Consider the following 13,777-nt stretch of genomic DNA (forward strand, 5'->3'; position numbering starts at 1 on the left):
GCACTTTCGAACTGTGTGGATATATTTGCTGATTTACATATTTATTTCCTCTGCCGGGACTGTGAGCCTGGACTTGGAGAGGTAAGAACTGTAGTTTTGGAATCAGACACTCCTAAGTAGGTTCCTAGACCTCCCTCTTACTTGCTGTGTGACTCTGGGGGAGTTGCTTACCCTCTCTGTGCCTCACACTTTAGTCAATGGTAAAATGTGAATAATATCGGTAAGTACTTCCTAGAATTGTTGGGAGGGTTTATTGATATCAGGTATGTTAAATGCTTACAACAAGGCTTGTACTTAGGGCATACACTCAATAATGTTACTTATTGCTGTTGGTATCACTACGATGGGACCCCAGGGCCTAGCACTGAGCCAGACACACTCGATGAACTGGAACGTGCTCCCAGCCTGGGTCCCCTGTCCTCCCAGACCTTGTCACTGGCTGCTAGAAGCTCAGGCTCCTCCAGTTCCTTTTTGGCTCCTTCAAGTCCAGCCAAACCTCTCTGATAAAACGAAGGGAGGAGGAGGAGGGCAGGGAGGAGGAGGAAAGGGAACAGCAGATCAACATTGGCTGCTCCTGCATCTGCTGGCCTCGGTGTGCCCTGCAGCTTTGGCTCTTGCCAGGGATTTCAGCCTGTGGTGCGCTTTTCATTAACAATAAACTTTGGAAACCGGGAAAGCTGCCTCAAGATGCGTGGCTCAGCCTCTAAAAATGATAGAGTGATAGGCCCTGGAGAGGGCAGTGGGTTTTCTAATTTTAAAAACCAGTGGGGGCAGGGAGGAGGAGGAAGAGGGAAATAAACAAGGAGCCTCACACCCCCAAAGTCTGATGCATCCTTGAAGGAGGTCAAAGCCACTGGCCTCTTCAGTGACCATCAGAAGGTGTGGGTCACTGGCTGCACTCAGACAAAAGGACTGTTTCAGTGACCAGATGTATCCCTTTCCAACCGGCTAACTTGGTATCAAGGAGATGTAAACACAATTCAGTTCGACACAGTTCAATATGTCAAATGTTTTACTAAACAGCCTCCATCAGTAAGTCCTTCTGGTCCTACCTCTAAAATAGAGCCTGATCCTGTCCACCTGTCTCACGTCCCCGGCCACCCCCTTCTGAATGATCTCCCCTCTGTTCACTCTTGCCTCTTTGCTGACTGCATTTGGAGAGGGGTGCTGGGGAACAGTTCCCAATGCATGTTTCATGGAACACTAGTCCCACAAGACATTCTGGAGGAAAAGAAGGTAAAACATAGGTAAAATATTTGGAAAATGCTAATATTTGATCACCCCTTGGAGAACCTAGTTTCTTTAACACTGAGTTTTGCAGGGCGATTTGGCCACTGCACTGAACTAACTGGGAGCCGGTTTGGGAAACAATGGATGAACGAGGCGATAACCTCACTGTTGCTGGTAGAGCTGGTGGGCAGCCGGGCAAGAGAACTGTCCACAGGGCCAGGCCTGGCTCTGAGATCCCACTCCCAGTCCTCCAGCAGGAAGCAGCTGGAGTCAGCGTCAAGGCCCTGATTGCAGCCCTGGATTAGCTAAATGCAAACAACATTTCTCGACTTGGGGCATCAGTGATTCATCCAGGAGGCCATGAGGTATTACACATGAAGCTTCCTGAGCCCTTCCTAATAACAGCAGCATTTACTGAAAGCCTACTATGTGCAGGCACTGTACCCATGGCATTTTGCACAAATTATTTCATATGGCTTTGGTCCTATGAGTATCTCTGTTCTACAGATAAGAAAGCCCGGGTACAGCAAGGTTAATAACTGCCACGGCCACAGAGCAAGCTCGAGGCCTGGGCCCACGGTCTGATGGAACACTCTTAGCCCCTCTACTGCTATCCATATACATCAACCACTCTGAACTTCAGTCTCTTCATCAGTCAGATGAGGCTAACAACTTCCTCACACGGTAATGGGAGATTCAGTGAGCTCATGGGCCTAGCACCCTGAGCACGGTGCCCTGGCCACTGCTCAGTCAATGGGAGCTATTCTCATAATTACTTCATCTGCCTCTTAGGCAACTCTGGCAAACAAAACCCTAAGACTTTCCTCTCCCGGCCGGCATCACTCTTTAAAACATGCTGTGGCTCCCCAGAATCACAGGATTTTCGAGCAGGAAGAACCTTAGAGATCAGCTATTATTTTTCCAGAATAGCCCAGGATTTATAATGTATAACAGCAAGGCCTTGGGAATTCATCCTGAAGAATGACCGGCTTCCGCACCCCTGGTCCACGACTCCTTGCCCACGGTGAGGTCCCTATCCGCCAGGTGACAGGAACACTCTCAGCCATTCTTCTGGCAAGAAGGGCTGCTTCCCTTGGGCACATTTACAACTGGTTATTTATAAGCCCAGAAATCTTGTCTGTGTTTTTGTTATTAGTCACTAAGCAAAAGCTTATTTTCCACCAGTTGGGAAGGGTTTCCTTTCTGAAAAATGAAAGCCTGTGTCTCTTGGCCAGACAGTTCTACCCAGAAGCCCGGTGGCTCCAGAATGGTAGGAAAAACTATGGCCCTTGACATGCCAAGCCTACCAGGAAAATTAAACCCCTGAATAGAAACTGAGCTCAACTTGAGTCAGCCCACAGCGCAGGGGCCAGGTCCATGTGGTGCAGACCCAGGTTTCTAGAAGAGCCACAAAAACTTTACAAAGCACCCATGACGTGCATGGCACTGGGGATACTGGAAGAAATCTCTACCAGGGTAAGAAGGGGAGGAAAGGTCAGCTGGGCAGAAGGAGCAACATGAGTGAAGCGGGGAACAGGAGCGCCGTAAGCAGGACCACCAGAGTGGACAGGTGCCAGGGACTAAGACAAGAGAAAGAAGCAACAGACCATGAATGAAACACAGAGGCCTTGAATGCCCACAAGGAGCTTGACAGACACGCAACCAAACATCGCCAAGAACAATAAACAGATGGAACAAGGGACAGGGTAGCATCCAGGATCCTGGACCCATGAAAGAGTGCAGAGCTCACATCACCCCAAGAGCCTCCCCAGACAGTGATCTCTCCTCTCCTAGAAGGCTGATTCATAATCACCATAGTTAACACTTACTGAGCAATTACTGCATGCCATGGATCGTCACATCCAATACTAACAATCCTATGAGACATTAATATCACCCTTACTTCATAAATAGAGGACCAGCGCTCAGATCTAGAAACAACGTGGCCAGCGCCCCACACGTCCTCTTCGGTCACTAACCGTCTCCCCAGGGATATGTATATAGGCCAATATCATAGATTAGTTTTGGACTTTGAGTTTTCTAAAAATGGAATCATGCAGCATACAGTATATTCTTTTGCATCTGGCTTCATTTGTTCAACATTATATTTGTAAGAATAATCCATGCTGTTCCATGGAGTCAAAGATCGTCCATCCTCGTTGCTGTAGAGTACTCCAATCTGTATGTCATGCTTACTTATCCATTCTACTGGTGAGAGACATTTGGGTTGTTTCCAGGTAAGGGTCATTATGAATCATGCTGCTATGAACATTCTTGTGTGTGTCTTTGGATGCTCCTCTGTATGCATGTCTGCTGGGCAGATAACCAGTAAGGCTCTGATCCCAAATGTGGGTGACTTGAAAGCTTATATTCTTGCCATGACTCCCCACCACTTTCCTCCGTCATAGGTTTACTCTCCTTGTCTAATACTCAGTAAAGATTCTCCTTCATGAAGGAGAACCAACATCACTCCCTTTTCTGACAAAGCTTGTTTATCAGCCTATCTGAAGCATTTATCTGAACATTTTGCTACGTGTTAAAGGAGATACAAATGTAGCATAAGATGGTCTTTGTTCTCAAGGAGTTGCTATCTAGTTGTATAAAACTAGTACTTATAAAATAAATCAAATGCTAACCTGTGGGATACAGACTTTAAGTCCCCAGATGAGCAGCGAGAACGGTGGGTGAGGCAGCCTGAGCGGGCCTGAGGAGATTCCTAGAGAAAACAGGTGCGGAACTGAACCACCAAAAACACCTTGGGGGGCTTCCCTGGTGGTGCAGCGGTTGAGAGTCTGCCTGCCGATGCAGGGGACACGGGTTCGTGCCCCGGTCCCGGAAGATCCCACATGCCGCGGAGCGGCTAGGCCCGTGAGCCGTAGCTGCTGAGCCTGCGCGTCCGGAGCCTGTGCTCCGCAACAGGAGAGGCCACAACAGTGAGAGGCCTGCATAGCAGACACACAAAAAAAACAAACAAACAAAAAAAACACCTTGGGTTCTGTTTGCACCAGCTGGTTTTACCATTGTCTCGGCATATCCTAAAATATCCAGACTCTCTCCTTTTTCTTCTACTGTTCCGCAGAAGGGCCTTCTTCCCGGATACCAACTTGAATTATTCTTCTTGTTTTCTGTTTATTTTCCATTTCAAGGGAGAGTGGGAATTGGCTGCTATAGTAACAGCTACTTCTCCCAATTAATTCTGAATTTCATCAGATGTTCAGTTTGACAGTACAGTTCTGCCTTCTGATTGTCTGGCTTTCACAACCACACTAATTACCCAACTCCTAACCATTCCCTCCCTTGGGGTTAATAACACAACTTGTATAACTTGAGAAAATGCATACGATAAAAACAGTGGCCTGGCCTGGGAGAGACGCCGATGAGTGAGGAGATCTTGGGATTTCAACCATCCACTGGTCATTTAGAGCCAAATACGAGGCCATTTAGGAAGAAAATGGGCTTGGGGAGGGAGAGGGTGAGAATCAATTAACAGGACGTTCCATGAGAAGCAAGTTATAAAAAATGGAGGCTCTCTTTCTGCTTAACATGTAACCTCAAGAGAGGAAGACTCGTCTGTTGGTTTTAAGTGAAAGGCCAAGAGCCTAGAATGGACCAATCTGAATTCTCTTCATGCCTTTGCCTTCCATCGACTCCATCTCCTAAATCAGTTCCAGGATGCTGACATTCGCTCCATGGCAGGGCCTCCTCACATTAGCAGCATCTTTATTACTTTCCTAAGCCCTCAGAGAGAAGTACCATTCCACTCCTCAGGGTGCTCTTTTATTAAAGTTCAGGAGGATCCTCCCAGAAAGTCATTTTCTTTTTCATTTCAGAAATGGAGTGATCTTTCCTTGGCAAGAATTGTCTGCAGCCTAATTGGGTCATTTAGTCAATACAAGATTCATACTTTAAGAGTTCCCTCCCCAGAACTAAACTTCAGACACCTCATGGGCTCAGACCTTCATAAAATGGTCCTCTAATCCCTTAAGTCTGAAAGCCCAGGCAGTGAGAGTGAGAAAATTAACCTAGACTGGCAGCTCTCCCATCATCAGTGAGTTGGTCAGAGTTGACTCAATGTGTTTCCTGGTTTGGACAATGAAAGGCTCTTTAGTTCACTCATTGTCTTTTCTTAAACCAAAACTCTTTCTGGATGTCAGTTGGCATGCCCAAGGAGAACCAGAGCCAAGCAGGCCACCCACCGCCAGCAGTGGACTCCACAGAAGGCAGACGAAATGAAAGAAAGTGCATGAGCTGCCCGAGGAAGAGCAGATGTAAAAGGCTGGCCAAGTACCGTTTATTAGTGCTATCTGGGGAGACCAATAGCAAATACTAGGAGGGCAGGGGACATGACCAGGATAGAGGGGCTGTGTGGGAGAAGGAATCAGGGCGCCATGTAGGACCAACCATTGGACTCCACCCTCCTCTACAGTGAACTGGAAAAAAGCATGCTCCCCCAATCTGCACAGTGAAGGGATAGAAATCCCACCCTCTGTGAAAACAGCCTTAGTCTCCCTCTCCTGAAAATCCCCACAGGTGGCTTTGTTATATGGTTTCATCCCACCCTTATCACTTAGGGTGGAAAAGAGAAACTTGTGGTCATCACACCTCTGGGTTCTAGCCACTGCTTGACCCTGAGGTATGGCTCAGGACTATCTTGTCAACCCTAAATTCTAGTCTGCTTCGTTGGGCAACAGAGTGCAGAGCTTAAGAGCTTGACTCCCGAAGCCAGGCTACCTGGGTGCAAATCCAGGTCCTGCCATTTACCCATCTGAGTGACCTTGGCAAGTGACTTAACCTTTCTGATGCCTCAGTTTCTTCATCTGTTAAAATGAAGCTTCTATCCTCTTTGTGAGGATTACCCCAGCACGCAGCAGTAAGCAGACATGTAAGTGTCCGCTGTTATTATCAGGCAGCAAATCTTAGTTTAAGAAAGAAGAACAAACAAAGACATGCCTGGATCAAATCTAGGATTATTATGGATCTGCATTGGCAGAATCCACACGTGAGATTGCATTTGTGCCCTTGAGGGATGGGAGAGGGGTAGGAGAACAGAGGAAAGAGTGAACTAATACTCAAAGACATCAAAGGACTCCGCAAGCCTGGTTCTCTTAACTGCGGTCCATTCTTCAGTCCCCAGTGGTGTTCCAAAGCACAGATGTCAATCTTGGAGCCATACCTACCAGATGAACCCACCGTCAGAAGTCACTGGAGGGGGCGGAGCACAAATTCCCAAATCAAAAAAAACCCTCAAAACTCTGCAAGTTAGAAGTTATAGTTCATCTAGTCCAATCCCTCTTTCAATATCCAAATCTCCTCTGTAGGGTATGGTCATTGTAGAGCTCCCCCTTCTACACTCCATGAGGCTTCCTAACTTGCAGCCTCGGCGAATTAACAGAGCCATCCCAGTTCATTTCAAAAGACCCTAAGTTACATGGCAATACAGTTCCTTTTTTTTTTTCTTTAAAAATTAGCTTCAAGTACAAGTGGCGTTATTTGAAGCACTAGAAAATACTGAATTCCAGGAAACCCAAGAGGGTGAGGCAGGACAGCCAGGGAGTAGCATTCGCGTTGGGTTGTTTTATTTCTAATCTCCAGCCTCTAGAAAAATGACTTGGGTGTAATCAAATGAAAACAATGAAAATAATACACTTGAAGGTCAAATAGCTAACTTCATAGGAAACTCATTAGAAACGTGACTGAACAGATTCACAGCCCAAGAGCTTGTTTGTCTGATTATAAGTGAAGAAAACTCTCTGGAGCTGTGTGATTAACAGGGGTGGGTCCTTCATTTGGATGTAGTCTGAAGAGACTTCATGTGGAACTTGTGAATCTGACAGCAGAGGGAGTGTGTTAAAATGCTCAGCAATTCGCCATGGGTTCAGAAGAGTAAACACAAGCATAATACACCACTCTGCCAAGTTCAACAAACTGTTTCATGGGGCTCTGAGTCCCTGATGAGGGCAGCAACCAAATGGCTGAGGAAGGAAACCCAAGCCCAAAGGTATCGCCCACGGCTCACTGGTGACAGCTGCCAGACACATGTTCTGCTCTGGAATCCACTGACGACAAATGATCGGACCAAGACAAGTTTCTAGAGCAGGGCTCACTTCCTCCTGGTTGGAGGATCAAGCCCATCTTCCTCAGACTGGCCAATTAAATTGAAATCCCTAGGGGTGAGGCCCAGGCATCAGCATTTCTTCTTGCAAACACCCCATGAGGTTCTAATGTGCATCCAGAGTTCAGAATCACTGAAATGGACAATCTGGCCTCAACCTTCTCTGCTACCACCTCCCAATAGAAGTTTCTATTCCAGCCAGAAAGGACCTCTCAGATCTCTTAACTAACATCACATCAAGAATGATCAGTATGGTTTATTGAGCGTGTACCTGGGACCAAGCTTAGCCATTTTATTCATTATCTTAATCCTCACAATCTTATCTATAAAGTAGCTAGCTATTGACCCCACTTTATAACTAAGGGAACCAAGCCTCAGAGAGGTTAAGTCACTACCCCAAGGTCACACAGTAGCAATTGGCAAAGCAATTGATTCATTCAAATCTAAGCCCATTTGGACAATGCATACATATTCACCCTGCTAGGCCAGTACCTGGAATATAGGTGCTCAATACATCTTTGTAAAATGAATGAATGAATGAATGAATGATTAAGTAATGAATGAATAAGGCAAATGAATAAGAACACGGGGTAGTATTAGTGACCCACAGACCTTGTTAGATCAAATCAGCTGTCCCTTGGCTTCGAAAGAGCCTAAATCAGGATTTGCCTGCTGCCTGAAAACCCTGGATTAAGTCACTTGAGCCAGAGAAGAAAAATGTTAACCGCTTCCATTGTAGGTATTCCCAAATCACTGATGCTCGCAATGAAGCCCTGCTTTAGTTTCTAACCTACTGAGCAGGGGTTTTTCTAATATGGCGCTTCTCAAACTTGAGTGCAGCAGAGTCACCTGGAGGGCTGGTTATTACACAGAACATCAGGTCCACTTGCAGGGTTTCTGATTCAGTGGGTGTGGGATGGGGCCCAGAAGATGCTGATGCTGCTGGTCCTGGGTCACCCTCTGAGAATCGTGCTCAAGCGTATTATTCAGCAGTTTATCAGGATCCTGCCATCCTCAAGGGGTTCTCTTCCAGGGGCAGCAAAAGTTTCTCACTCCAGGACCTCTGCTGAGTTCTGTGGAAACATCTTGCACTGGCCCCATTGCCTCTGGCCACAAGTTGCAAGGGAGGAGAAGGCAGGAATGCCCGTCATCAGAGCCTGGATTTTTAAAGCAGTGATTTTCACCAAGAGGCAAGAACTAGAACCCCTTCCAGAAAGATCTATTGGAATCTCATAAGGCACAGGTAGCTTAAAAAAGCATATTGTAATGTATACTTCTAAGAAGCTGGGAGGAGCTTTTAACTGATAGTAAACTCATCCAAAATGTCTCCACAGTAGGAGTTCGGAGAATTTAGTAGAATATAGACTCTGTTACATCTTCTCATGGACAGCAGGTTTAAGGCTCATGGAGCCAGGGCATGAAACTCACATGATTATTAAAAGAAACACATTTGCTTGCTACTGTGTTTTTGAAGTTTGAGAGACTCTCCCAAAGGCAAGAGATCACAGCTGACAAATGCCAAATAGCCATCCTACTTTGTCCCAGAAAGCCAGGCTCACCCTTACCTAAGACAGGGGATGTGATGAAAAGGCTGGCCAGTCCGGCATATCACAATGTAAAAAAGGGCCGAGAGAGAAGATGTAATCTTGCAGGGCCAAGAAAAGAGATTTCCAGGAACAAAAAAAACCAAGAGCATAAAAGTGAAAGCACCGGCCCAATCTCCCCCACTCCCCACCTTTTTGCTTTTACATGCTGGACTGTGCTGTTTCCCTTAAGTGTTGTGCAGCAAGATGCTGGTTTGTGGTTTTGCAGATTGAGTCTCCTGGGCTTCCAAAGGGGAAATGGGGGTGAGACAATGTGCCTTTGATGTTTGAACTTGGGTCCTGAAATCAGAACCCCAGGCAAAAACCGTTTTTATCTCTTCCATCCTAGGCAACCAAGTTGAAAGCTCCAGGGCACTTCCTTTTCAGCTGTTCTTTCCTTATTGTCAATTACCTCCCTGCTGCGAGAATGGAATTCCTTTGACTGAAAACAGGGGTCCATCCCAAGATGGTGCCAGAGATTTCTTTCTTCCTTTTCTCTCTCGATTAGGTTACCCTTACAGCATCACATGCTAGAAGGTGTATGTCTATCCTTTTTTATTTACTTAGCATTAGAAGCCAGTTATGGTTTGTGTGTTTACACAGAGTTGACAAATTTGAGGGTCAATCACCTTCACCTACGTGTCAATAGGAGAGTAACCCCAGGATCTGGTTTGAGAAAGAAACATTTAAAAGGAATTATTTTTGAGATCTGGTGAACAGCGGCACTGATTCAGTGAAGCTGCAGATTTTATGAGCCTGCAGGTACTGTGAATAATATACAAATAACTTACATTTCCATGAACTGCAGCTTAGAAAACACTTGACCTATGAATTTACTGGACTGGGGACCCAAGCTTCTTCCTAACATGTATGCAGAAATAGTCTCTAAAATACCCACCAAGCTGGGATTTAATACTCTCACATATTTAAGGCAGAAACCTCTATGAAGGCCAGGAATTATCTGTATCACAGGGTTTAGGACAAGGCTTGCCCCCAATTAGGGGTTGCTGCAGACCACTAAATACCTGGTTAGTAACAGCAGCACAAGCTTCAGAGTGTTGCTAAGTTCAACTCTCAGATCCACCACTTACTAGTATTTGGTATAACCTTGGAAAATGCACTTAGCCACCAAGCTGCATTTTCCTTACCATAAAATAGGGATCTTAACAATTCATCTTTCATGGACATAAAGATTCAATGAGATCATACATACACATATCCTAGCGCAGGGTAAACGCTCAATAACTCCAAGCTGTTATTAGTATTATTTTCAAGTGTTAATTTTATGTTTTTGTTTGTTTGTTTGTTTTCGGTACGTGGGCCTCTCACTGTTGTGGCCTCTCCCGCTGCGGAGCACAGGCTCCGGACGCGCAGGCCCAGCGGCCATGGCTCACGGGCCCAGCCGCTCCGCGGCATGTGGGATCTTCCCGGAGCGGGGCACGAACCCGTGTCCCCTGCATCGGCAGGCGGACTCTCAACCACTGCGCCACAAGGGAAGCCCTCAATTAATTTTAATATCCATCTGTAGCTAGTGGCTTAGACGACATAGTTACATACTTAATTTCAGAGGATTTACAGACCCTTTGTAGCTCACTCATGAAATACCCTGTCAATGGACCCCAGATTAAGAACTACTTAGGATGATTATGGGGTCTTCATAACAATGACCTTTTTGAGCTTACCAGTATATGTATCATCTCATTTAATCCTACTGACAAACCCTAGGAGGGGGCAGGATTGTTATCCCCATTTTATAGGTGCAGTCATTGAGGCACTGAAAGGCCCACCATCCTGCTTAAAGTCTCAAGTCTGGTGTGAGAACTCAAGCTCTTCCCTGACTCCCTAAAACCAGTTCTAAGGGTTTTATGAATTGAAGCCCAAGCTCTCACCTGAGGCCTTGGTGAAAGTTATTTCTAGTCACCCAAAGAACTTTAATTCATGCTGATACCCATCTTTAAAGTTACAAGCAAGGGCTTCTCTTCTTGAAGCCTCCAGCAGGGGCTGGACTAAGGCCTTGACCTTGATAATAGGATGTTCTTCCACTGAGGTTCATCTCCGGCCTTCCCTTGGAAGGGGGACAGACTCCTGTTCCCCATTCAGCCTGAAGGATTCCCAAGGTCAAGGAGAGCATGATGCTAGTAAAGAAGTAGGCTTCTTGATGCCAGACTTCTGTGACCACAGACCGTCTCCCAAATAAAGAACTGGAAACTTCATGCTGGATTAAAACTCTGCTTCCTGGTAAAGAAGCCTCCAGCTCTAGGCTAAGAAATCTCACAGAACTGCACACAGAGCACGTGACTCACACTGGTCCACACCGTGCATGATGGCCTTCAGGTTTCCATGGCAACCGGCCCGCACAGAGCAAAAACACTCCACATTTAATAAAATTCACTCTCATCCTGCATTTTGTATCTCAACTCACTTCTCAACTTCTGGAAATTCCCCTCAATTACCAGGCATATTCAGATTTGTTTTACCAGCCTGGAATTCTACTTTTGTCAATTCTTCCTCCAAAAAACTCCTTCAAGGCCCAGCTTGGATGCCATATATTTCCATGAAAACTTCTAAGCTTGGGCCTCCTTGGTCCCAGAATATATTGTTTACATATCTACAGCAGGTCCTGGGCAGGGCCTGGGACTCTGCATTTCTAACAATCCCAATTTATGCTGATGCTGCTGGTCCAGGGACTGCAGTTTGAGGCTCACTGCAAGAGATGTTTGTGGAATGAATAAGTGACTGAATAAATGCAAATTTCCCTTAAAAATCCTACCTCCAAGGGTCCCAAAAATGAGCTTTAGAAAAATCAAGATAAAAGATATTACCAGCATTTACTTCTACATGAGGAGCAAAAATAGAAATAGCAGGGGGAAAAAAGCATAGCAAAAACCAGCAGGGAACCAGAAGAAGGAAAACTGAAATATCAGAAAAACTTTAGGGTCACCGTCTGGTTTCCTCTTAGCCCTTACTGTAAAAGTTATGATGAACAGACCAGAAATTAAAAATAGGTTTATTTTTCTGACTCAACCATATATTAAAAAATATTCTACAGAAATGTTTTGACTCAGTAAATCCAAGACTAGGGATTTTTCATAAGAAAATAATCAGAAATGAATGTAAACATGATGTATAAGGAGAGTCTTTAAAGCCCTGTTTATAATAACCAGAAATTTAAAACAATTTATATATTTGACAAAAGAAAATAGATCCAATAAATTATGGTATGTCCATAAATGGAACACTATAAAGCCTTTTAAAATGTCCTTATAGTGGAATATTTATTGATATAGGAAGAGATGCATGATATAAAAAATGAAAAAAAAATCAAGCTAAAACCCAGTATAAACAGTATGATCTAACTCTGGATAAAAACTACATACAGATATAGAAAAGTAGACTAAAAATATAAATATGTATAAAGAGCCATTTATCAAAATGAGAGAGCAGAAATTATTTTTAAAATTTTAACAGTTGTATTTCAATCATTTCTGCAATAAACACATGTTGCTTGTGTAATTTTTTTAAGGATTTTTTAAAAAATGATAGACTGGGAAGTTGATACTCTCCATTTCTTCCCATGAGGAACTAAAGAGTTGAAGCATGAACACCTTTATAAGCTTTTCCCCTCCCTGTCCTTCTATAAACACCAACAACTCGAACTGCATTTGCAAAGTATCTTTCACACCAACAGATCCCTCTTCTTTCTTGGCATTTCTTGGACCTGCTGGAAGTTAATTCCTAACTCAGAAAGGCTAACTTTGAATAACTCATGACACCACCCCTGAAGCATCAGCTTTGGGGAATGACATTTACAATAGATCCACCGTTACTTGGCCACCCAGAAAACTGCCATTTTCCAGAAACCATGGCTGTCTCACATACTGGTTTTCAATAAGGTGGGTTGCTTAGCAACCACCAAGAAACTGGGAAGATAGAAGAAGGCACCAGCCAGGGCTATTTTATCACCAAAGTGCGCTGTGCTACATGTGTCTGGTTGCACTCAAGGTAACCAAATAAGAGATAACACCCAGCTATTTTTGCATCATGAGGAAAAATACTTGGCTCCTGCCCAGAAGGGCAATTACCTCAAAATCTTGGCAGGCCCCATGGTATGAGAAATGGTAACTGATACGGGGGTGAAAAAAAAAATCACTGACCTTCATAAATACTGATGATATGAGGATGGTTGAGGGATGACATGATCTCAATCTCTCGTCTGATGTGAACCATGTCTTGTTCATCCTTAATTTTGTCCTTACGAATGGATTTTATAGCAACCTATAAAGTCAGGAAATGAAATGTTACTCAGAGAACTAAACAGATGCAAATCAGCCATTGGGAGAGTTTGGAAAATAAATACAGATGTTACTTGTTGGCAGAACCGACAATAACCAAAACAAAGCTTCGAAATACCCCCGTCACATCTTTCATTTATAGCAAAAACACCCTTCTCCAGACAACAGAAAACATCAGGTTTTAACAGCCTGGGTTTGGGATGGTGGCTTTTTTTTTTTTTTTTTTCCCCACAAAGCAGAGGGCTGCTTCACGCGGCCAGATTCATTTACTCTAGGAATCCTGTTCCTTTGAAAAAAGAAAAAAGGAGAGCTTGGTTTACAGGGTGTCGATGACTAAACATGGAGAGGTGAAATTAGCATCACTCAGCCCCACCATGCAGCTGCCGCAGCGATGGATAGAAAAGGCTTTATTGCGTGGCCTGTCTCAAGGCCAGTTCTGCTCAAACCTTGGGTTTTAAGACTCCAGCTTATGCTATGCTGATGCAATTGCTCAGAAGCCAAATCCTTCCTACATCCTTCCTCTCACTAAGGCACCTTTGATGGCAAGTGATACGACCAAA

The 13,777-nt window shown here is 44.7% G+C and overlaps 1 protein-coding gene across 1 annotated transcript in view; it reads right to left on the reverse strand.

The window, feature by feature from the left end:
* NUAK1 (NUAK family kinase 1) overlaps nucleotides 1-13,777 on the reverse strand; it is a 68,413-nt gene that overhangs the window by 24,029 nt on the left and 30,607 nt on the right. The window contains exon 2 of the mRNA XM_082636030.1: nucleotides 13,080-13,200. Coding sequence (XP_082492156.1) covers nucleotides 13,080-13,200 — 121 coding nt within the window. The remainder of the gene's footprint in view (nucleotides 1-13,079; nucleotides 13,201-13,777) is intronic.

This window comes from Mesoplodon mirus (genome assembly GCF_964341445.2).
Source record: "Mesoplodon mirus genome assembly, chromosome: 11".
In the NCBI taxonomy this organism is placed as follows: Eukaryota; Metazoa; Chordata; class Mammalia; order Artiodactyla; family Ziphiidae; genus Mesoplodon; species Mesoplodon mirus.